This window comes from Clarias gariepinus, chromosome 21 (assembly GCF_024256425.1).
Source record: "Clarias gariepinus isolate MV-2021 ecotype Netherlands chromosome 21, CGAR_prim_01v2, whole genome shotgun sequence".
Lineage (NCBI taxonomy): Eukaryota > Metazoa > Chordata > Actinopteri > Siluriformes > Clariidae > Clarias > Clarias gariepinus.
In genome coordinates this window covers 18,047,127-18,072,810 of record NC_071120.1, presented here as the reverse complement: position 1 = coordinate 18,072,810, position 25,684 = coordinate 18,047,127, and the positions used below count along the sequence as shown (strand labels likewise).

The 25,684-nt window shown below is 37.0% G+C and overlaps 1 protein-coding gene across 1 annotated transcript in view; it reads left to right on the top strand.

Annotated features, from left to right (window-relative positions):
• Window positions 1-12,446: 12,446 nt before the first annotated feature.
• vcana (versican a) overlaps window positions 12,447-25,684 on the top strand; it is a 29,707-nt gene continuing 16,469 nt past the window's right edge. The window contains exons 1-7 of the mRNA XM_053481186.1: window positions 12,447-12,529; window positions 13,595-13,665; window positions 14,972-15,343; window positions 16,022-16,196; window positions 16,481-16,608; window positions 17,796-18,089; window positions 22,021-23,160. Of these exons, the coding sequence (XP_053337161.1) occupies window positions 13,602-13,665; window positions 14,972-15,343; window positions 16,022-16,196; window positions 16,481-16,608; window positions 17,796-18,089; window positions 22,021-23,160 (2,173 nt within the window). The 5' untranslated portion in view covers window positions 12,447-12,529; window positions 13,595-13,601. The remainder of the gene's footprint in view (window positions 12,530-13,594; window positions 13,666-14,971; window positions 15,344-16,021; window positions 16,197-16,480; window positions 16,609-17,795; window positions 18,090-22,020; window positions 23,161-25,684) is intronic.

Genomic DNA, 25,684 nt, shown 5'->3' with positions numbered 1-25,684 from the left:
GGTGATTACCTAGTGCTGTTTACAGAGGGCATAAGAAGCACTGGGAGGTTTGGTAATTCATTACTAGGTCAAAGCAGTTTAATCTAAATGTCTTAAAAAGGTAATGACTAAAATATTTTAAAACATGCAAATGAAAAGAATAAGTAATAGAATATCATAAAAAAAAAAAAAAATTCTATATCTCGGAAAATTGAAATCTTACTTTAGATATACCAATAATAAAAGAAATACACAGAAATGTTGCACTACTGAAAAGGATGAACATGTAAAGCACATCCTACATGTACAGCACAGCACATAGATTCTCTGTGGGATTTAGTTCAAGCAAGTTTGCTGGTCAATCATGCACAGGAATACCATGGTCCTTAAATCAGGCATCAGTACTTTTGGAAGTGTGGGCAAGTGCCAAGTCCTACTGGAAAATGAAATCAGCATCTTCATAAAGCTGACCTTGTGCTGCTCAAGTGCTGACCTTGAACCTGATAAAACACAGTGGACCAACACGAGCAGATGACATGACTTTGATGATTTCTGTGCATCTTCTCTATTTCTCCAGACTCTGGGACCTTGATTTCTAAATAAAATGCAAAATTTACTTTTTATCAGAATAGAGGACTTTTGCCCACTAAGCAACAGTCCAGTCCTTTTTGTCCTTCGCCCAGGTAAGATGCCTCTGAGGTTGTCACTGTTTCAAGGATGTCTTGACACAATGCTTGTGACAGTTGTGTCCTGCATTTATGTCTGTGCATGGTGGATCTTGAAGCACTGAATCCAACTGCGGTCCACTCCTTGAGAGTCTCTCCCAAATTCTTGCATAGGCTTTATTTCACAATCCTCCCAAGGCTGTGGTTATCCCTGTTGCTTGTGCACCTTTTTCTACCACATTTTTCCCTTCCATTCAAATTTCCATTAATATGCTTGGAAACAGCACTCTGTGAACAGCCAGGTTGTCAAGTCAGCAGTCTTTCCCCTGATTGTTTAGCATAAACCAGACTTAAAGCTGAAGGGACCATTTAAAGGCTCAGGAAACCTTTGGAGGTGTTTTGAGTTAATTAGCTGATTAGAATGTAACACCATAAGTCTCCAATATTGAAGTTTTTCATGATATTAAAATTTTCTGAGATACTAAATTTCAGCTGTAAGCAATAATCATCAAAAATATTAGAATTAAACACTCGAAATATAATCAGTGTGTAATAAATCTATATGATACATGAGCTTCACCTTTTGAATTAAATTACTGAAATAAATCAACTTTTTAATAATATTCTAATTTATTGAGATGCACCTGTACAAACTGGAAAACACTTGGATAGTACAGAAATAGATTTATAAAAACTATTAGTTATCTTTCTCTAATGAGGTTACGGAGTTACAATAATTTAATCATATACATACATTTTACACCAATCCATCCATCCATCTAGGAACCTTAATGTCCAACTAGGAACTGTGGGGGCCAATGGTGACCATTGTATTTATTTCCATTTTTACGACTGTAGTAGGTCCTCTGATCAATACTCATGTCATAGTTTAGCTGGAAATATGATATCATTCAGAAAATATGATGTAACTGATACATGTGATTGGCTTATTTCATCCCACTCGAGGAGCAGGGCCATCTGACTATTGCTGAGTTTCTTGAAGCAAATCCTGCTACCTTGCCTTCCATCTTGTTTCCAGACGCACAAGACACAGTCCAAAATTCAGTGCTTCTTCAGTGCATCCAGTCTAAACCCTTTTGTGACTCTCTGCTTCATTAAAAAAACATTCAAGACAAGCATCACACTGTCTGATTACAAGTTCTTCTTATCCCGGAAACCATTCTCAAATTCCTTTTCAGGCTACTCATGGTAACTCTAAATAGTGATTATTTGTCTATTTAGTGTTGCCACCTCACAGCTTCCAGGCTTTTATCATGTGCCAAAGTTCCTGTTTGTATAAAGTCTTGCTATATAAACAGCACACATGTTCTTTACGCTCTATATGCATGGGTTTCCTCTGGGTGACCCAGTTTCCTCCAACCTTCCAGAATTCTCTATACTGCTGCTAGGAGAGAGAGTGTATGCTCACAGTACTATGTGATGGACTGGACTCCAAATGATCATTGTTTCATGTCCTGTTTCCCAAGGAAGGTTCTGTGTCCAGTATGACTTTGAATAGGATAAAGCATATAATAGGCATACACAGTATCCCCACCCTCTTTGTTTACGACAAGTAGCATAACTAGAATTGTCAAAAAAAATTTTAATGGTCGACCATTGTATGTTGCCTAAGGCATTTTCATAATATCTATTCAGAGGGTCAAACAACCAGAGTTCAGGTAGGTTATTGGTTATAGAAATTCTGTCTGGCGCTGTCAGCCTTCTGCTCGATAGAACGCTCTTTCATATTTCTTTTAAAAGGTCCATTCAGACCTAGCCACAGGTGATGAAATGTAGGTGCTGTGTAATCATAATTTGTATCACTGCTTTGCAGAGGTGTCAAGTAACAAAGTACAAATACTTCGTTACCTTACCTAAGTAGAAATTTTGGGTATCTATACTTTACTGGAGTAATTATTTTTCAGCCGACTTTTTACTTCTACTCTTTTTTTATTTTTGCGCAATTATCTGTACTTTCTACTCCTTACAAAAATAGCCTCGTTACTCCTATTTTATTTCAGCTTGTCATTCAAAAAACAGAACAAAACAAAACAAAAAACATTCGGATAAATCGCGCCATCCGGATGGAGCGAATTTGATTGTGGTTGGATGAGAAGTAAAAACATACTGTACCATTCCGACACCCTATTGATTGGTACGCAATCCATCACACCTGCACATGATGTCACATCACACACTCCAGCAAGGACGTTTGAATGAAATAGCATTTTCGGTTAATAAGGTTGTGATAAGTTGACGGAGATGTCCATGATAGAGACTCAAGATTCGAGCGAAATGTCACAACCAAGCACCAGCAAGGAAGGTAACAGCACCAGGAAGGTAACAGGAATGATATATATATATATATATATAAATAATTTGTATTAATCACTTGGATTAATCATTCATTCTGGCAGCACTAATGTTTATTATAGACAACCATACAGGGGTAATTGTTACTAAGCCTGCCCATAGCCACTCCTACACTAATTTTCTTGTATGTTGCCCTCACAGATTCCTGCTTGGATGTACATTTACATTCCAATAAAGGTTACCGATGACATGCTCTGAAGTTTGACTTTTTGCACCATTAAAATACTTATAGGCAACTAGTTCTCATATCTTCTTCTCCATAAAACATTTATATGCTCAGTAGTACACATATATGGTTCTTTAATGTATTTGCATTGTACAGTATGCCAAAACACTATGGCCGTTAAAAAATACAAAAAAAAAAACACCACATTTTTCTTTTTTTAATGGAGGTGTTAGTGCAGTATATAGGCTCGTGGCACAGCCTAAGCTTTTATCCTTAATGCTTTTTTTCACTGTCACGTTACTTTTACACTTTTACTTGAGTAAAAAGCTTGAGTTGATACTTCAAATTCTAAAGAAGTCTTTTTAAACCCTAGTATCTATACTGCTACTCAAGTAATGAATGTGAATACTTTTGACACCACTGCTGCTTTGTGATTGAATATAAAAGTGTTTGACTTGAACAGAGAGAGATCAGGGCATTATGAGAGGGTGAAGTGGGATCTGATGACTGATGATGCTGGTCATCTTTTTCTTTCTCTGAAACTTCTCTTTGAAACTAGTGCTTTTAGCAACAACAGTAAAAACCAGCTCAAATCACCTTTTCCTCCTACAAAACCAAGGGAGACCATATAGGCTCTTGAATATAAATGATAAATGTGTTTTGTGTATATTGGAACAAGTCTACTGCATATCTCAGGCCTTACATGGCTTTGGACACCACTGGCGATAAATAACATAATAAATTTATGGACATAACCATGCATTATTTTATGCATGTAAGCACAAGTTATGCATCATTTTGGGCAAAATATTGCCTTTGGACAAATATATATTAGATATCTATATTTTATATAGCTTATTCAACAATATAGCAAGATTGCAGGAAATATAAAACCTAAAGAGTGAGTGGTGCCAAAAACTTACTTGCCATCTGTGAGAAACATGTCTGTGCCCTTTTTTCCATTATGTAACATGTCACTGAATCAGGCCAAAAATATCTTCAGCAGTGACCAATATGATTCATAGAGTGGTTTAATATGCTGCTACAAACATAGAAAATATTCCATTTAAATATCGAATAATATATTTAAAAAAACAAAAAAGTATTTTGCACATTTTCTTTGAGTGTTAGTAAGCACAAATGCCATAAATATCATTTAAAAATGTGATTTTTGCATTATTCTAAAAAAACCAAAAAAAACAACAACACACACACACCCAAAAACAGACACTCCCACAGTCAGTCACACAGAATTGATAAACATGCCTAGAGTTATGTTTATGGCAATGTAGACATACTATGTATTATTAACAATATTTTGGATAAGTTTAAATTTAAAGGATATCAAACTCATATTTTTTATTACATATATAGAAATGATGTACATGATATTAATATCAATATACTGTGTGTATATAGTTTGTTGAAAAATATTTACATAGTCCTGTTGTGAGATTAGAATGTTTTTTCTGTCATTGGAAAGGAAACATGATCCTTAAATTCTTTACTTTCATGCATTTTATTTGGCCTTATTAGCCTTTTGAATGTCAGAGCATACGACCCATCACGCTGTTCATGCGGTAGATGTATAAGGGTAAAGCAGCAGTCTGGCCATTATAAAATGGAGCACATGCAGTGGTGAGATTTCCTGTTACAGTACGCCTCTTTAAACTGACTGTTAATGTCCTTAGTGTTTACTCTCCTCTGGCAAGCTTTGTAGTAAGTTTGACTTTTTGGGATGCACTTTCTAAATTGTAAAAGCAGGAAAACACATGTGTAAAAAGTATTAAGATAAATGATTTATATAATAGATATACAGTACCAGTCAAAAGTTTGGGCACACCAATTAAAAGTTTGGACACAAGTTTGGATTTATTTTCTACATTATAGAACAATACTGAAACAAAACTAAGAAATCCAACAACAACAACAACAACAACAACAACAACAACAAGAATTTTAATGAAAAGGCATGAAGATCAGATGTTCTGGAAAAGTTTTGCTAGAACATTGTTATCAAGTGCATTTGCAAAACCCATCAAGCAACATGATGAAACTGGTCCTCATGAAAACCATCCCGGGAAAGCAAGACCAAAATGTACGATGGAGAAGTTTATTTAGGAGTTACCAACCTCAAGAATCACAAATTAACAGCACCTCAGATCAGAGCCATAATGAAGGCTTTACACGACATAAGTACAGTAGCACACATCTTAATATCAACTGTTCAAAGGAGATTGTCCAAACTTTTGACTGATAGTGTTTAAATTATAACCAGATAAATTCATGGTAAATGCTGCGTATTTAATGATCATTGATAGTCTTTGTTTGCTTATCATATTTTCATAAATATATAGATTTTTAAAGCATCTGTTCCATTTCTTAGCAAAAGTAATACCGATAATTAAGAAAATGTGACGAGTGCATGAACCTCACAAAAGGTCAGTGGATATAAATGTTGTAATGTAAAGCAGGCTCAGTAAACAGCCGACTCAGTTGGTGCTCAGTAACTCCATTTTATTACATCATAACTCTGGCCCTTACTTCTATTTTATAGTCAGCCATAGAGAGAGAGAGAGAGAGAGAGAGAGAGAGAGAGATTCTATTTCAGGCTGTGGATCTCTCTTAATATGCTTGGCAAGTTTTGCTTTAAACTTTAATCTAGTGACTACTTCATTTTAAGTGACTCAGTTTATATGATTCCAAAACTCATTTATGTGGATTAGTCAGACAAAATGTAATAACTTCATTCTCCTTCTCCATGTTTTTTTCTTTATACACCCAGATATCTTGTTATATCTACGTATAATGATGGTTGATGATGAAATTTTGTTTCCATTTGGGGAAATGATTAGTATGCTTTAATAAAATGTAAATGTTCTCATACTTTTTCACTGTCTTTATAAAATTCCCACCCAACTTCCACACAGTTATGACCCACAAGACGTCTCAAATTTAGGTGCCCCTTTACATTAATGGGATTCACAGACTTGGGACCCTGGTTTTACTGGAATTCCTATAAATGAACTTGTGAAAGAACACTTGGGTTAAGATAGCTAACACTGCTCAAAGAACTAGAACCTTAACTAATAATGGCATTTATATACACAAGTGGGAAAAGTAAATGTGTTTAAATTTCGTGTGATTTATTACATTAAACCGATCATACTACTTGTTTGATTGTGAAGAGATCCAGGGGAATGTGGGGTTTATTTTGGAGCTTAATAAGGTAAGTTAGGCCTCTTCAGCAAACCACTAACAATACACAAGAAAAAAGTCCTCAACATTTAAATTATTATTCTTCCACTGAGTATAATCATTAGTCAAACAATAGTTTAAGTGTGAGAAAACGATGTTCAGTAGTCTACTGGGATAGACTACAGGCCTCCTGCAACCCTGTATACAGAATAAAGCAGTGTAGACGAGTGAGTGGGTGACAATCTGATGACCACAAACCCATATAGAAATTTGGAATAGTCTCATTTAGAAAATTGCTGTTCTTAATCATGTAACTACATTCTAGTTATTATATTAACTTTAATAGTAATGACAGGTATCAACTCACATTCTTTGCAATCTAGGTTCCCCTCCCCCTAATGTACATTATTATTATTATTATTATTATTATTATTATATCTTTCATTTTATTTTATTAGTAGTTTTATTAGCTTTATTTACATTTAAGTAATTAGCTGAAATTCTTTTTTAATACCTTAAGGCACTACGCTACTGAACTGTTTTAAGTGGAAAAATGAGGCCACAATAAGTTGATGGTAAGCCAATCACAGCTTTTGCCAAACATCTGTTCTTAATTCTGGTTTATATTAACTAAGCCAAGGTAGGCATCAATTACATTTAAATTCATTGGAGGAATCTGTACATAATGTAGCAGAAAATGTGTATCATATGTACAGGACTGTACATGTTACCTGAACTACTATACAGTATATTCAATGTGCACATAATTAGACAGCTACACCGCTTTTGTTGCATTGTTTGTACTTTAGCACACTGCAATTTAAATGTAACAATGTACCAAATGTTAAATTTAATTTGAGGGCTTGAAAGTTTATATTGTAAAAAAAAAAAAAAAAAAAAAAACATATGACAATTACAACTCTTTTTACTTTTCTTAATTTTTCTGGACCACAACTAGTTGGACAAATATTAAGTTGTCTTTTGGCAGTGTGTGTGTGTGTGTGTGTGTGTGTGTGTCATTCCATTAAGCATTTGCTCAGAAGGTAATCATTGCAAATGTGTTGGATTCATATAACTATTTAATGAGAAAACTGACTTGTAACAAAAACTTTAGTTGTTGTTTCAGCAATTTGATTTTTTTTAATATACAGTCATATATTGACTTATGTTATGATGTGTCTTGAGAGTGTTTGTGAAGTCTGTCTGCTACAAGAACACAAAATGTACTCATGTGCCTCACAACAGAAGAACCCTGAATGGATCAAGAAAAGTGGCTAAGATAAATTATGGCTGTGGCATAAACTAGAGAGAGGAATACAATAACATGATGTGAACAGATGGCAACAAGAAGTATGCTTTTAATTTTTGTCTTTTGTTCCACTGAAAGTGATAGTTAATCGTATATTTATATCATCATGCACTGGTGAATCAGGAAAGAAGCTTACAAAGACAACTTCCTTTTTCTTGGTCCTGAACTACCAGCTTTTACGCTCTCTCTCTCTCTCTCTCTCTCTCTCTCTCATCATAAGTGCACATTTGGGACCAACCTTATCTATACTGGCATCTTATTAGACAGACTTTCCTAAACCATTTTCTCCAAACACAGCTAAACTAAACCCTCCATTACACTGAATACATGTTATACTGTGAAACATCTGAGAGTCACAAAGGATGGTTTGGAAACATTGTTATAATACATAGTATGATTGCACAGTTTTGTTGGTAACCAAAAGAACTGGAGATTAAAATCACAATACAGTATCTGTTCTAGAAGTTCATCTCAGGTACAATGGACTGCATGCATAATGAGCGATATGTCTGTCATGAATGTAAATATGTAGCAGTATAGTTTTATATGAACACAATAAGATCTCATAGTTAGTCTAAGTTATGTTTTTTTTCCTGTAATGAATTTTATTTTGACCCCCATTAGTTGAACCCCCACAGCTATGCTTGTTGATGTATTTAATTTCCCCTGGAGTGAATACCAACACTCCTGAGCACCTCCAGCAATGCCAATAAGGTTGGAAAAGAGTTTTACAGAGATCTTAGACCCTCCTCCATGCAGAACTTTGCAACCTACTCTATACTCACAGATTTGCACACACTTCTATTTTTCTATAACCCTTCAAAAAAAATTTTTTATGGGATTTAATATATATTTAGGGGTCATTATGTTGTTGCAATATCCAGGGCATTGGCGGCTCAGTGGTAGGTTTCTTGCCTGGCACACACAAAGCCGGGTTCAGTTCCCACTCAATGCCTAAACCCCAGCCACTGAATGCAGTCCTGGTGCCAAGCCCAGATAAATTGGGAGGGTTGCGTCAGGAAGGGCATCTAGCATAAAACCTGTGCCAAAATTTGTGTGGAGTGGATGGTCCACAGGCAACTTGGCACACTTGTGCACAACCCCCCAGCAGGAGCAGCTGAATGCCATCTTGCAATATCCATCAATATCCATCAATCCAAGTTTAGAGCTAAAATATGGCCTTTAATATGAAGCCTCAGGCAATAGCAGGCCTTTGGTCCCACAATTTAAATTATGGTTACAGTTATATATAAAAAGAAATTTGTAAAGGACTAAATCTTGTTAGAGCTAGGTACATCAAATGTGTGAAAATGTCTATCTTCATGAATTAATCCTCACACTTTCCACAGGATTATTCAAGGTTATACAGCAGTTAGGATGGACTCAAGTGAAGAGAAGGGAGATGTTGTGGTTGGGGGAGGTATTCTTCTGATGGTGTTGTTTGTGGGGGGGCACCACAACCTTTAGGGCCATATTGTGTTACCTCACTAGGTCACAATGACTTTAGAGGGTTTACAACAAACTGCAATCTACCAGCAGTCTTTAGAAGCTGCAAGGACAGTTAATCCTAATCTGTTGCTTAAGCATCTATTGTGGGCCAAAAAGTGGAACTTTCATGTCTGTTCAAGCCAATCATGGGACGACCAGAACTCCACTGAGCCGAATCTCCATTAGATTCTTCCCTTGTCTCTAAAGTAAACTAACAACAAAAGCTTGTAAAAACCATTAGGATTTCTCCAAAAATAAATAAAACAATGACACACATACAAGGTTTGTCTTTCAGAACTGAATGTCTTTCAGAACCTCACAAGAGTTCATGGTACTTGCAGAACAATTTTTTTTTTCTGGAACAAAGAAATCCAGCAGTGGTTAGCTTTAAAGGACTTGTGATCAAGTACTTCTTCTTCGTCTTTCGACTATCCCCTTTCACAAGTACTGGTTGTCTGTACAAGGAGCTATGATTTAAAGAACTTTTTTAAAGTTATGAAATGCTGAATCTGAAACAATTTATATTGTATACAAGGATAAAACAATGGTTTAGGGATTGCATCAAAATTCGTGTTTTCTCCTCCTACTGTGAGAGATCCTAGGAGAGAAGTGAAAGGTCATGTGAATATCTTTCTAACTGCAATGACAAGTGGCAGTCTGTAATTAAGCCATCCTTTTCACACTTTGGGTAAATACATACATACTCACTTTAAATAAGTACCTCTTCCTTGACTGACAGCTCTTGTGGACGGGTGGGACAGCTGTGTCATGGTTCCACGTTCCTTTGGACAGCTGGATACTTTTGAAATTCTTCTTTTCATCTGACTCCTTTCAATTAAGTTTTATGCCCTTTAGAAGTGGAGATAGTTTAAGGATTAAAGATTTTTCTTTTAATTTTACTTTCTGTAAAAGATATTATGTATTTGGTTATAACTTTATACAGAAAAATAAACACAAATGTTACTTTATACACAGTATGTGATAACATACATACAAAACACACACATTGCATTTGAATCGAAGACTTGCCCATGTGCATGGAGAAAACAACACATGAAGAAAGAGACACAGACATCTGTAGATTATGAAAGAAAGATTCATTCTCGATCTGATGCAAGTCAATTAATTTGTTTTTAATTAAAGTGAGGCTAATGATCTCTGGATTTAAATGACATATAATCTCTTGATGTAAAAGTCAGATGCCAAATAAAATGCTATTAATAATAGGACGAGCTTTGGGATTCCTCTTTAAGTGTGCAAGCTGTGCAACTGAAATGTGTCCCAGAAAACTGTAATTTACAAGCATGTCTAAAAACCTACAAGCATAATAAATTCTGTCCTTTTATTCCAGACATCTTGTCATCTATATGTAAATTACATGGTGCTCCATACCTTTGCTAAGGGACATTTCTCCACCATGAATAACCATGTGGATTCGGTGACTTGAGTCTGGTCTTGAAAGATAGACAGACCTAGAGAAAGTGACAGGTTTCCACCACGACATCAGTCTGTTGTTGAAACACATATTGCCAGACATGTCAACCCCCTTTCACTCCCTTCATCCCTCGTCATACCGCCATCAACACAGCTCCAAAGGAGCCGCACACTTAGGAAGTGGTGGCCGACGTTGATTACAGTACACAAAGGAATGGATCGACACTCCAGATTTTTTTTTTTACAGGTGCCCTGAGGATTGTGGGTGGGTTGGTTGCTTGCGTGTGTGTGTATGTGTATGTGTATGTGTGTAAGAAGTTGAAGGAGTCAAAAGTATTCATCATGGCTTAAAAAAAAAAGAATGAATTAACAAATGAACTCATTTATGAGTAATATGATTTAAGGAGAATAATTAAATAATTAGCCATTACTTTAAGTGGTTAAGATCAAGCATGACAATTAAGTAAAAACATAATGTCCTTTATAAATGCCATCACTGCAGTAAATTAGCCAGTTTTATAGTTTGATTCTTAGAAAAGAAGGTTTTGTGTTAAAAAGCTTTATTGGTAATATCCCATCAAAAAGTTAATGCAAAATGGTGAGTTTAAAATCCAAATCCAAGAAACCTAATGGCATAATAACTTGCATAAACATTTTAAGCTTGTGTTAGGATGATCATACAATCCCCTATATATTCCTGCATTTAAGGCATTTAAGCTTGTGCTATAGTGCGGGGGATTTTCCTTATCGGTGGTCGGACACTCCCTCGTGTGGAAAAGACATGCAAGGAAGAATAAACTCATCAGAACATTCACTCAAAGAAAGGCCATTAATACAATGAAATCGCATCTATAGGCTGTACTTTACACAATGAACATTTCATTTTAATTCAGATCTTAATTGTGTCGCATTCTTAATCTTGCTATTATATCTCGGGAATTTGCTTTTCTGTGCTTTTTTTCTTAAGTGAAGCAATTAATTCTGCCAATTAATTGTGTGGCTGCCTAATGAATAAAATGTACTCCATTCACACCTCTGTTGCAGAGTGAGGTTGTATTCACTGCATTCATTCCACAGCGCAGTTTTCTTAAGTTATTACACTTGAGTGATGGGGAAAAAAAGCTGGTGCAATTTTCCCCTTCTGTATGCGCTAAATTAACGCCTCAATTAAATCATGCACAGTTTGATAGCGTCCAACTACACAAAGGTGTAAATTGAGTTCTGGGATTTTTCACAAAATAACACCTCCTAAAGTGGAATTAAAACCGTATACAAGGTTTATACTGCTTATTGTTTGTTGTTCTTTTCCATGTGGGGTGTTAGTTTATGAATCACATAAAGTGTGTTTTAGGTTCTCTGTGTTTTTGGGCAGGATAAGACTATAAGCACTGAATGCAGTTTTTTTTAAATGTTTGGGTTCTATAGACTATTCAGTTTATTGCCCACGTTGTCTACTATGAACACGTGGCACAGTCATTAATAACTGCAATAAAAGGATGCTGTGCCCCACAGACATACGCACACACAGACACACCTCAACACCCTTTAATGTAAATACGTGCCAGTCGTCTCGTGTGTCTCAGTCTTCATCCGACTCAAATGTCCCCCACCCTCATGTCCACTCACTTTTCGGGTGATCAGTGAGTGCGCCCCTCCTATCCATCCCTGACGACGTAATTGTGGGTGTACAGAAGAAGCAGAACTTCATCTTCTGATCTTCTGTAAGGATCGCAGTCGCTCACTGGTCGGAAGAAAAGAGGCACGGGGAAGAAAGGAGGCTTCAAGCAGACACACACTCGCACACTAAGACACTCGGGGGCACAGCTTCTTATGGACTCTGGACATACGGCGGGCATCATACTGGAATTTTAAGGAGCTCGAACCGATTTTGGAATTATAGACGCTTTTGTTAAAAAGGTATGTGAGAGAAATGCGTGAGTTTTTTTGGTTTTCATTGTTCCAGATCGCTGAGCGCATGCATCAGTGAAGGATGTCCCGTTAACCGTGACCTCGTTTTTAGCCCATTTTTTCAATGCACGCCTTAAAAACGAGAGTGAATAAAAAAAATTAAATAGGAAATGATTTCTAGTTACACTGGACAGGTACCGGAGTTCTGATCGGAAATTAATCAAAAGGGGAAAAAATAACATTGTAGCAAGACAAGAGAAACATTGTAGCCACTGATACCAGTTGAAGATGATGCTGCCTTACAGAGAAAGCCTGATGCTTCTGTATCCCTTTATTCACCAGATTTAGTCTATCTGTGCGACAGTTTAAATGGTGTGTGCATGTATATGGGTTTCTCTTGTGTGTGTGAGAAAGATTTCTAAGGATGTTCAGGAAAATTCCAAACCCGGCGCGCGAGTGAAGACGGCGGCTGTGTTACAAATAGCTGCCTATTCCCTTTATAGGTGTTCTACATCGGTTAAAGATACTGCTCCCCACATCCGACAAGGAGATGTTTAACAATCAATACGCACTACATGGCTTTGTTTTCGAAGTATAACAGCTGCATTTGTCTAATTTGTCACCTTTCTGTGACTGTAGTGAAGTTTTAGGTGTGGGTTCTTTTTTTTTAAACCATTTTTTTTTTGTCACAAAGCGTACAAAACATGGACAACCTTACATTATTAACCACAATGAGCGTGAATACGTTAACTTTAATTCACAGGCTAAAGGCTAATGACACTGAAATTAGACCTCCAGGGAGGTTTCTCCCATGGAGCACAAATTTGCCCATTTCCCCATAGGGGGTTAGGACAACACAAGCCCCAGTTTTACCACCCACATTGCAAAAAGGAGCAAACCGTGTTGGCCATGGGTCACAAATTGTTTTAGCTCTAAAAACAACCAGGGACAGGCTGAATATCCTATATGTTTGTGGTTCTTTTACCAGTCATGAGATGTGAAATGAAATTCATGAGGCTAGAGTGATATTTGAGTGGTTTCATTTACTCATTTGTGTTTCCTCCCATCCTCTAGAGAGAAGATGCTTCCGAATATAAAACACATACTGTGGTTATTCTTTCTATACCACATATCGACCGGACTGGGTAAGTGATAAATACACTTTTGGCTTTCTAAGATATAGACTACATCCATAACACAAGGAAACCCTTTACTGCTGATCTGGCTGTCCACAAAGCGAACATTGTTTCTTACTTAATGTGCTGCTCCTTAATGGCCTTCCCAGGACCCAGCACCTTTTAATTAGGAAACTGTCTGTCTTGTGAAAACAGATGGGTTCACATCATAACATAGAATGGCTCTGCACTCACTGTAGTGTATGCCCTTAGGGGGTTTCCCACCTGTCCTAGGCATTCCATAAGGGTTGCCTGAGCAAATCTCCATTGCAAATACACTGAAACTAACGGAAAATATTCTACAAATTCGAAAGATTTTCTCAGTCTGTGCATGGAAATGTAGGTCATCCATAGAATACCTTATCATCACTATCTGGTTGAGACATTATTCACTGCATACAATTTCCCAGTTTTTGCTATATTGCTTTTCCATATCAAAATTGTCTAGCTGGCATTCTTATAATGTATCAGAAGAAATTCATAGAATTCTCACCAACCTTCCAACTCTGTTGAACACATTTGCACAACTTGATGTAGCTAGCCAGTCTACACAGAAAGCGTTAGAAGAATTACTTTTATATCTGTATGGTGCCCTCAAGTGGAATATATAAATGTACTTACACTTTACATAAGTGAAAAATGATTTCACAGTGACAGCTAGTAAAATGCACCCAGTACTTTTCTTGGTTACTAGAGTGGCGCTGCCAGTAGTAATAAGGAAATGCTTGCTGCATCCTGTACCTTTGATTATCTTTTAAGCCAGTGGAAAAGTAAAGTTAATAGATTTTTTATTATTTTAAAGTTTTCCAGATACATACATAAATGAAAAAAATAGAGAAAATTACTTTTTAAATAGTAACAGTACACTAAAGTGTATATGACTTACAATGAAAACTTTTATTGCAAATTTTATTTTTTTACAAATGGAAAATAAAGTAACTCATGGCTTTCAAGACTGACTGATGCTTAAAAACTGTTTTCAAAGTTATGGATGATTTAGCAAATTGAATTCAGAATAGCCACCCCACCCATTTTCCTCAAATCTGTTGTTCTCATATCTGCAGCCCACTGTGCTTCCCAGTTAGATTATTTTAATTAGGAAATACAATTCTTGTCCTTGTGCACAGCATGCTTGTGTGCTTAGCATTTTCCTGCTGTTGTCTTACACATGTCAGTGCACTTTGAATCCACAATGACATCACTGTACAGGGAAAAATAACAAACGGCTTATGATGTTCGCAGGATGACTTATGCAGTGTGATTTTAACTTTTGCAGTTTCAGGGGCACTAACAGTAAATCAGCCAGTAAGCGGCGCTCTTTCGGGAAAGGTGGTCCTGCCGTGCCGCTTCTCCACCCTCCCTACAGCAGCCCCCAGCAATACTTCGACCCCTGCAACAGATCATCTGCGCATTAAATGGACCAAGTTGGATGGTGACAAGGAGTCCATAGTAATTGTTGCTCAAAACGGTGTCATTAAAATTGGGCCAAGCTACAATAACCGTGTGTCTGTGCCGAGCCATCCAGAGGTTATTGGGGATGCCTCATTGACTGTTGTGAAACTGCGGGCTAGCGATGCTGGAACTTATCGCTGTGAGGTCATGTATGGCATTGAAGACACTCAAGACATGGTCAACTTGGATGTCAGTGGTGGGTGATGGTTTATGCCATTTATTAATAATCATATAAGGTGTGTTTATCTGTTAAACATTTAAACATCAAATATGGGTCCATACTAACATTAATAATACTTACATATCGTCTCTGTTAATCTCATCGTAGATTCTGAATGAGCTATATTCTTATTAAATTTCTCCAATGACAACAATAACTTAAAGGTTTGCCCCTGCCTTGTGTTTTAATCAAAGTAATTAAAATTAGGACATTTATATTATATTAATTAATATATCTGCAAAATGCTATCCTGCAAGACTTTTTCTAGTTACTTAACTTTTCCTGGAATATTTTTATTTTGAGGGACCCATTTTCCCCCCTGGGATTACATAAAAGGGTGGAATAGACTAGAATTGTTTAATTAGCACTGGCAGAGTCTAAGAATTCTAATTGAGCTGTTACTCATTTACTTTGTTACTTTGTTTTTCAAGCCACTATTAGGGTGGATGGAAACTCCCTTTACCCATCCACGTCATTGTTATTATTCATAACAGTTCATTACTGGCTTATTGTGGCCCATGTAAACAGAGAGTAAAAAAATAGATTTTATTTTTTAACACATGCTTTTAAAATTATGTATTAAAAAAATAAGTTATTTTGAGCTTAGCTTGTGTAGAGATAACATACTGATCCTTTGTTAATTCTCTTATCTAGGTGTTGTATTCCATTATCGGTCCAAGACCAGCAGATACACCTTGACCTACAATGAAGCTGTGGAGACCTGCCAAAGTGTCGGGGCTAAAATTGCCACAGCAGAGCAGCTAAAAGCAGCTTTTGAGGATGGTTTTGATCAGTGTGATGCTGGTTGGATTGCAGACCAGTCAGTAAGGTAAGAGAACATTACTATCATTACACTACTCTACTACTATCATTATCATTGTTATTCATATTACTTTTTGAAAATAAAATGTGACAGGATACATGACATATATTGTGCTAATCTAAGCAGTGGGAAATGGCCAAATGCCATGTTTTGACTACAGACATTCCTGCTTTTTTGCAGTGCTTTATATGGTACAAAGCTTTACAAAAGATGTGTGTGTAAAGTCTTAGTATGCCAGCTGATATTTGAAGCCGGTGCTATACATATATATTCTTTCTTTGCAAATATAGATACCCTATAACCAACCCAAGGCATGGCTGCTCTGGGAACTTGCCTGGGAAACCTGGTGTCCGGTCATATGGCCTTCGAAATCCCACTGAGACGTATGATGTGTACTGCTATGCCGACAAACTTGAGGGTAAGAGTATAAATGAAAAAAAAAAAAATCTATAATATTTATATTTGATTAACCATTTACTTTACAAAAGTCCCCAGCTCTCCCAATCAGGTTTCCTTTTGAATAAGTCATGAATTGGTTGTCAGAATTTAAATCAAGCTTAGTAGAATTTGGTAATAGCCATCTGAGTGTTATTCTGTCGTCTAATGATCTAATAACATTTCATTTTCATTAAATTCTGTAAAGCCGCTTTGCAACAATGACCATTGTTAAAAGTGCTATATAAATAAAATTGAATTGAATTAATAAGCATTATTACTCCTGGCAGTAATAGTATGAGTGCAGCCAAAGTAGTTTGTTGTTCCTTAGCACATTGCTAACAGCATGCCTGCACTGCTAAGAAAATCACATAATTATGTATACTGTAGTTACAGGAACCAAAATGTGAATTTTGTCTTGAATTGTTTCCAGAACGATTTCATTATTTCTGGCACCACAACAGAGATGTCCTTTTTGGTATTGATTAATGGTCCATTTCTGCCTGATTGTTGCAACAACACATCTTAGCTGAGGCAGTACCTTTTAACCAATCAGTGTTTTGTCCTGTCAGTTTGAGTTTGATATTGTTGAATTAGTCTCTGTTTCAAAAAGTGCTATGGATTGCCTGCAATTGTAGATAAAAATGCAAAAATGTTAAATGGACACGGGGGAACCTTCATGTGTAGGTGATAGCTTTGAACCATCAGGAACCGCTGCTCAAAATGTTTAAACACCTAGATTGTCTCCAATGTCTGGCATACCTCAGCATAATATACAAATTAGAAGAGATGCCTGTGTCATAATATGGAAAGAGACAAATGTTTACTAATTAACACCCAGCCTGTTAATTAGTATAAAAATCTGCATTTGTTAATTGTTGTAGATTTAGATATTTATATAAATATCTAGGTAAAAAAAAAAAAAAAAAAACACCTAACTAAGCTCATGCTTTAATTACATTTTTATTTAATTCACCACAAGTTTCACATATGGAGAGCATTAACATGTCAGTAAAATATCCTGATTACGCTTGTAATGCATGGATAAGGATTTGTACTTGATTTAATAATATCTGACAGTGTCTGTTTAAACTCAGTGATTCTTAGAAAAATTGTTCAGCATGTGATGGGTATACTTATATGTTTTAAAATATATATTCATTTGAACAGGTGATGTATTTTTTGCACCTACCACAAATAAGATGACCTTTGAGGAAGCAAAGTCTGAGTGTGAGCAAAGAAATGCCATCTTGGCCTCACCTGGTCAGCTCCACTCTGCCTGGAGAAAAGGTCTAGATCGCTGTGACTACGGCTGGCTGTCTGACGGAAGTGCCCGCTACCCTGTCTCCATACCCAGGTCAAAGTGTGGTGGAGGATTGCTTGGAGTTCGCACCCTGTACCAGTTTCGCAACCAGACAGGCTTTCCTGACCCCAGTATGAAACTGGGAGCCTACTGTTACATAGGTATAAACCTTTGCATTTTACAGCGTTTCAGTGTTCTTTGTATGTATTTTTGTCTCCCAGTTTAGAAAGTCAAGTCACATCTGCGAGCTGAGTCATTTCTATTGCACAACCAGTCTAAGAGGGAAATACTTTCACACTCTTGGCAAAATCAATGTGACTTTAGGATTTTAACTTGTCATTAAAGGGCGATCAGTTGTGCCACTTAGAAGGAAATGTTCAGTAAGTGCGTAAAGAAGTGCATGAAGTATATGATGCATTTAGAAGAAACACAGGACAATTGTTTAACCAGAGTCCCAGTTTTTCTTGATGTCATTTCTCAGAGTATACGTAATCTCTTCCCCACCCTTACAGGCACTTAAACTTTCTCTCTCTCACACACACACACACATGTTGGCGTGCATTTCACAGAGTCAATAACTCGCTCTCTTTTCCCACATCAGTGACATTAAATACAGGCAGAAGCTTAGACTGTGTGCGCATCTAAGCACATTGTTTGTTAAATTGAGAGAATAGAAGGAGCTGGAAAAGTTTAGACAAATTTTATTAGACTGTGTAAGTGTGTGTGTGTGTGTGTGAGAGAGAGAGAGTGTGAGTGTGCGCACACGTGTGCAATAGTTCCTTGACCTCACTTACTTTTACTTTGGGTTTCCCCTCGTTTCTTGGGAAACCAAATTGGGTTTGGTTAACAGAAAACTTTACTCATTCCTATTTAGAATCACTTCTTCAGACATTATATCATTGCATTGAGTTAATCTTCCTAAATAATTAATTTAGGTATAATGTGACTTCTTCAGAGCTGATCATTAAAAAAAAAGAAAAGAAAAAAGGTAAAAATACATACAAAGGCAGATTACATCTTTCAATTCAGTAGCATTTTACAATTTAGCAATGTTTTACAAACCTATGTAAGGTCATGTGGATGCCCCATTTTTAAGTCTTTAAATAGCATGAGAAAGTGCTTTGGTATAACTCTGTACTCTTAATTCTTCTGTCCACTTGTATTTTCCTCATCCAGACTTTCCCTCCTCTTTGTAATTTGTGCTTATCAGGAGAGGCTTGAAGATAATAAACTAAGCTACTCCTACGGTTCCCAAATTAACAGGTCTTGCTGACCTCTGCCCTGGTGTGAGGGTTCTATCTTTTCAACTGAGGCTAATTTAGATAACTTGCCTCCTGCTAGGCAAGGCGCTCATCCAGAATGACAACCTGCTGTGATAAGTATTAGGGTCACCTAAAACAGGACACCATGACCTGCTTGTTTGTTTGGTTTAAGTCACTCTCGGGTCCATGCGGTTTTTGGTCCTGTTCATCATTTACATAGTGGCTAGAGAATGGCCTTATTTCTTCTAATACCATTTCCACTTTTTTCCGCCACAAAAAAAGGGTGGTGAAAGCTCAACTATTCTTTTATTGGAACAGACCAATGTCTGGGTTGTCTTTTTTTTTTTCTTCATTGGAAAGGAAAGGAATGCCTTGCACCTTACATCAGATATAGCTGGAGAATAAGGGGGAGGGTATTGTACTTAATACATAACAGCTGGAGTGTTGGCACCAGGCCATTTCACATTACAGCAGAGAGATTTCCATACACATAAACACTAGGGACAATGAATCCAAATGATTATGTGAAAACATTACAGTATCTTGTATTTCATTTAATTTAACATTCAGCCAAATGTGGTCAGTCATTTTAAGCAACAGAATGAGGAAAGTAAAGTACCTAAAAATAGAGAGAGACCAAGTACAGTACATCTAATTTTAATCTGTCAAGCTAAATTACTTAAAAGAAAAAAAGATACTTAAAAAAATATTCTCAGGATCATACGGTCCATGGCATAAGATGTCAGCGTTGTATATTTTTGGTCTTTTCATGAGCCTCACAACATGTGGTAATGTGGTGCAGAGACAAATGGGTTCTGGCTTGAGGGAATAGATTATTTAGGATTGTGGTTAGATATGCTGTTCCAATATCAAATAAGCTCCTCTCATGCGTAGTACCAGTGGCTAAACATACCCAATCAGGCTAATACAGGCATTAAAGAGAAAATGTGCAGAATGATGAAAGCAGACCAAATGACACATGCTGCGGTCATGCACACTGAGTGCATTTTGCCTTCGGCGTGCTTTCCCACTATATACTAGATAAAAGATTTGTAATATTATGTGCACATTTACCGAATCACCCTCACTGAGTATGCCAAATGCCATATTCAGTTGATTTAAAAAAATGCCCTATAACCCTAATTCTCACAATGTGTTATCGATGATACAGAATGATAATGGGTTCTAATTATTTAGTGCAATACTAGCAAACGCACACATAAAAAAAAGTTTGTCTCTGCAAGACAACAACCAAAAAAAAACAACAACCAACAAATGAATGTCATTTAAAATCCAGTGGTAGCTTAGTGTGTTAAGGCTCTGAGATACTGATCAGAAAGTCGGTGGTTCAAGTCCCAGCTTCACCAAGTTGCTGCTGTTGATCCTGAGCAAGGCCCTTAACTGTCTACACCAAGGGCGCTGTATAACGGCTGGCCGTGCACTCTAACCCTAGCTTCCTAACAAAGCTAGGATAAGCAAAGAATTACTCTGTGCAGTAATATCTAAATTATGAGTAAAGGTTAAACCTAAAACTTTTATCAGGATAATCAGTTTCATATGTACAGTACAATACTGCCCCCCAAATTTCTATATTTAGGAATAAATAGGGTTGTTTTAACTAGCTAAAGAGGAAATAAAATTAAGTGAAGCAGAGCCCAGGAGAGTGTGTGTAGCAAGAATAATTATCGGCATAGTGCCTGTCTCTCAGTTGGTATGAATTTAAACACTCGTTGAAGTTCTTAGCTTATTGTTTCTATTTGTTACAAATTAAATATCTTCCATTACAAAGCTAATTGCAAATGCTAAAAATATTACTTGTACCCAAACAAGATAATACACCAGAACACCGTGCTTGCAGTGGCATGATAATGCAGCATGAAAACCCTAACATGATAAAGTTAAACCTTCATGGATCTTTATTTAAGCCTGCTTTGCAGTTAGTCTGCTTTAATTATATGAAGTACTCATAATAAAGTTAAAAAAAAAAAAAAAAAAATCTTTACACAAAACAGATGTAATATAGAGTCACCGGTCTATTGCATGGAAAAAACAGATGAACTAAACTAAATATCTGAGAGATATTTCTAGATGAAGAGGTGATAAGTAAATGATATGCAGCTGAGTGTGATTATCAAAGTGGTGAAATTAACACTGACAAGATTAACCATAGTGGGCAGCACAGAATTCTGGGAAATGAAGTTTTTAGAGAATAGGCTGGCAGTAACAAAGAAATATATTGCATTATTAATACATTTTGTTTAAGTAATCTGCACAACACAGCATATTCTATTTTATTAAAATCTGTTTGTATAGTTTATATGTTTATAGAAATAGTACAAAAGGTCCTAAGATAAATAATAATTACATTAAGAAAAACATTTGACTGGTCATAAAGAAGAAACTAGATAATCACTGCTATGTTGATGGATCTGGATAGAAACATTTAGGAGTCTCTAGTGCCAGCCCTTGGTAACGCTGTAACCGCTATGCTATGTTTCTCATTATAATTTGGTAAACAACCACAATTTTTTTTAATTAATGTATCTTATGTAGAGTGTTTGCTATGCAAATACATGGGCTGTTATTATAGAAACAATAACATATTAAAGGAGGGACATTACTTTAACTTGCAGTTCATGTTACAGTTAGAACTATCTGTGGGGTTAGGTGAAAATATTGCACACTTTCTGCCGAATCAAATTTAATTTAAACTTTATTACTTTATTTAGATATTGGCTGTATGTACTGAGTAATAGGGAAATCAGTAATAAAAAGTAAATTTTTGTGACATTTACAGCAAATCAGTAAGTATGTCTGTTTTTAACCTTAGGTTATGAGTTTCTACTCAACCAGACAACATGGGTGGATGTTACAATTAAGGGTGTCACCGCAACCTCACCTTCTATAGCCTCTTCAACCACAGACCAGACTCCTCTCCCTGCCTCCTCCCAGAAGCAAAAGGAATTCATTTACTCAAAGACCACCATGGATGACTCTGAGAACCAGGCCCCGACAGACTCTCCGTTCATGTTTTCCACCAGCATGGTCCCGTCAAGAAGTTCTGACTCACAGAGTAGCCAACATGTAACACCTATCAGAGAGGATTTAGAAGTGGATGACTCAGTAACCACTCTCACAGATGTTAGGAACGTGTCGGAAAATCAGGATTATGGAGTGCACTTAGTAACCACAACAGCTGGTCAGGCTGTTTCTAAGACTCCATCAGAGAAATCAGTAGATAGCACAAGAACTTCAATAGGTACAGTTCCACCCGATGTTTTAATCTCACCCTCTTCAAAAACAGAGCCATTGTTGGCAGAGGGGAAAACAGAGAAAACTATTTTGGAAAACGACAAAAAAGATGCAACTCCTGATCTCCTCCACACTACCCTTGATCTAACAGTCGAACCCACAAAGTTAATCAGCAAGCCTGTTGATGTTTCACAGTCTCATATGGCAACAGATCACACGATTCTGCCGAATATCAGCGATGTTCACCTTACCACTGTAACTGAGATAAGCCCTACAGAAGAAATACAATCCACAGTGTTTCCTGACTATGAGACTGGTGAAACTGGTGTTATGGCTGGACCGCCCACACAGACAACCACTGAAGTTTTAGCACCAAGCACCATTCCAGTTACTACTGATGCAACTGTCACATCCCATCAAACACAGACCGGAACAACTTATTCTGATGTTATCACATCAGAAGCATCCACAGTTGCCACAACGATAAATCAAACAACTGATGAACCTGACATAATGGCAGAGATATCAGATTCAACTATGGCAACTGTAGAAGAATCAAATACAGGTTCTCCAGAAGTCCATGATGAAAATGTGACAAAAGGCGAGGACACAGAGGACCCATTGTTGACGCCCTCTGCCACAAAAAGCAGGAAAAATTGTACAGCTATCCCATCTGTTCAAGTGATCATCATTAACATTCAAGATCAGAATGAAACAGGTAAGGTATGCTTATTATACACTTTTATTCGTATGTATTGCTGAGATCACTGATGTTTTCTTATTCTTATTAACTCAGCTGTACACAATTTTTTGATGGTATTGGTTGCTTTCAGTGGTCCATGTGTTTTAATTACACACATAAGATTAAGAATCAGGGACTATTATATACTCAGCAAAAAAAGAAACGTCCTCTGACTTTCAACTGTTTTTACTTTCAGTAAACTTAATGTGTAAATATTTGTATGAACACTAAAAGAGTCAACACCATAAGACATAAACTAAAAATGTTTCACAATGTGTCCCTGAATGAAGGGAGGCTCAAAAAATCAAAAGTACCAGTCAGTATCTGGTGTGGCCACCAGCTGCTTGAAGTACTGCAGTGCATCTCCTCCTCATGGACTGCCTATTGCGAACAGTCTGAGCACTGATGGAGGGATTGTGTGTTCCTGGTGTGACTCGGGCAGTTGTTGTGGCCATCCTGTACCTGTCACGCAGGTGTGATATTCGGATGTACCGATCCTGTGCAGGTGTTGTTACACGTTGTCTTCCACTGCGAGGATGATCAGCTGTCCTTCCTGTGTCCCTGTAGCGCTGTCTCAGGCGTCTCACAGTGTGGACATGGCAATTTATTGCCCTAGCCACATCAGCAGTCCTCATGCCTCCCTGCAGCATGCCTAATGCACGTTCACGCAGATGAGCAGGGACCCTGGGCATCTTTCTTTGGGTGTTTTTCACAGTCGGTAGACAAGTCTCTTTAGTGTCCTGCGTTTTTAGAACTGTGACCCTAAATGCCTACTTTCTGTAAGCTGTTAAGGTCTTAACGACCATTCCACAGGTGCATGTTAATTAATTAATTATGGTTAATTGAACATGCATGGAAAACATTGTTTAAACCCTTTACAATGAAGATCTGTAAAGTTATTTGGATTTTTACAACATTATTGTTAAAATACACAGTCCTAAAAAAGGGACGTTTTTTTTTTTTGCTGAGTATATAACCATAAAGTCTAAAGTTTTAAGAAGGTTAAATATTACATACATTTTATTTATAGCAATGCTCTTCAGGGTTCTAAATATCTGGACTTTGCCAAATTTGCATTATGGGGGGCTGACTTGGACCCACATACTGAAAATTTTATAAAGATATTACTTACTTTAATATACAGATCTCAGACTACGGACTTATATGGTGGGTTAAACAGAGTTAAAAGTGTGGCATTTTCCTGAAATAACGGCATGTCATTTCAAATGTCATGTCGGCAAAGTAATTTTCTCTTTACACAAAGCACACTGAAATTAACACTGATTTAACAAGGCCTTATTAAATTCAAATCATTGACACATATTCTAAGATTAATCAAATCTGCAAACACACACACATTAACGGTGAGACTGTTTTATCCGAAAAATTTGCAAGGAACATTGCTAGTCACACTCGCATGAGCGCATACCAAGGAATCACTGCTGTAAAGTAAAAAAAAAAGAAAGAACCTGCACTTCACCTTTGAAAAGAATCGTGACAGAGCAGAGTTTCTGTGTAAGGCAGAGAATGTGCGACCGTATGTGTGTGGGAAGCCGGGAGGAGGAGGGGATGGGAGGGGGCTGTAAAGGCGAGAGAGGGAGTGTACTTTACAAACCACCTCCCACCCCCACCTCCTCTCGGCTTCCCACAAACACACACAAACGCACACTCTCACCTTACACAAAACCTCTGCTCTGTCGCGATTCTTTTCACAGGTAAAGTGAAACATGATAAAGAGAGGGACAGAAAAAATGGATCTTTACCCTTTTTTGTAAGTTTGTGTATACAGCGCGCGTTTATTATACCCTCTAATGAGTGTGTGACTCATTAGAGGGTATAATAAGCGCTGTATACACAAACTTACAAACACAAAATAAAATATGTTTCACGCACACACACATAGTTACATTGTTATAGTAAACAGTACACGCGTGCACGGATGTTGATTATACCAGTGAGAGACGAGCACTAAGACCCAGCAGGGTAGACGATTACCCACAATTCCACAGCAAAAAAAACATTGGCTCAGTTGTGATCACATGACGCTCCACATCAAAACAATAAGCACATGCGTAAAACATGATACTCTGTAATTGTAAACCAAGACTTGCTCGTTTTTTAAAAGTTTATTAAAAATCTTTGCTCATCTTACGGAACACTCGCAAACTGCGTTACTCATAATCCGAGGTTCCACTGTATTCATATTTATATTTACATTTTTATAATTGTAATTACATTTTTATTTTAAAATGTACATGTTTCTGAGTGGTTTTACACTTTTTACACACATCTAGCTTAGATGTAATACCTGAGAAATATACCTGACGCCTTTAGTTGCAAGCTGTGACAAGCTTTTGCGTAGCTCATATGACCAAGAGTGGACGAGACAGCCCACAGTGGGTTCCCCCTTTCTGGTTTCTGGAGGCTTGGCAGAAAAAAAATTATCTTGGCACACTACCTGAATAAGCACAGATGCTTATTAGTGCAGTAAAGACTGGCC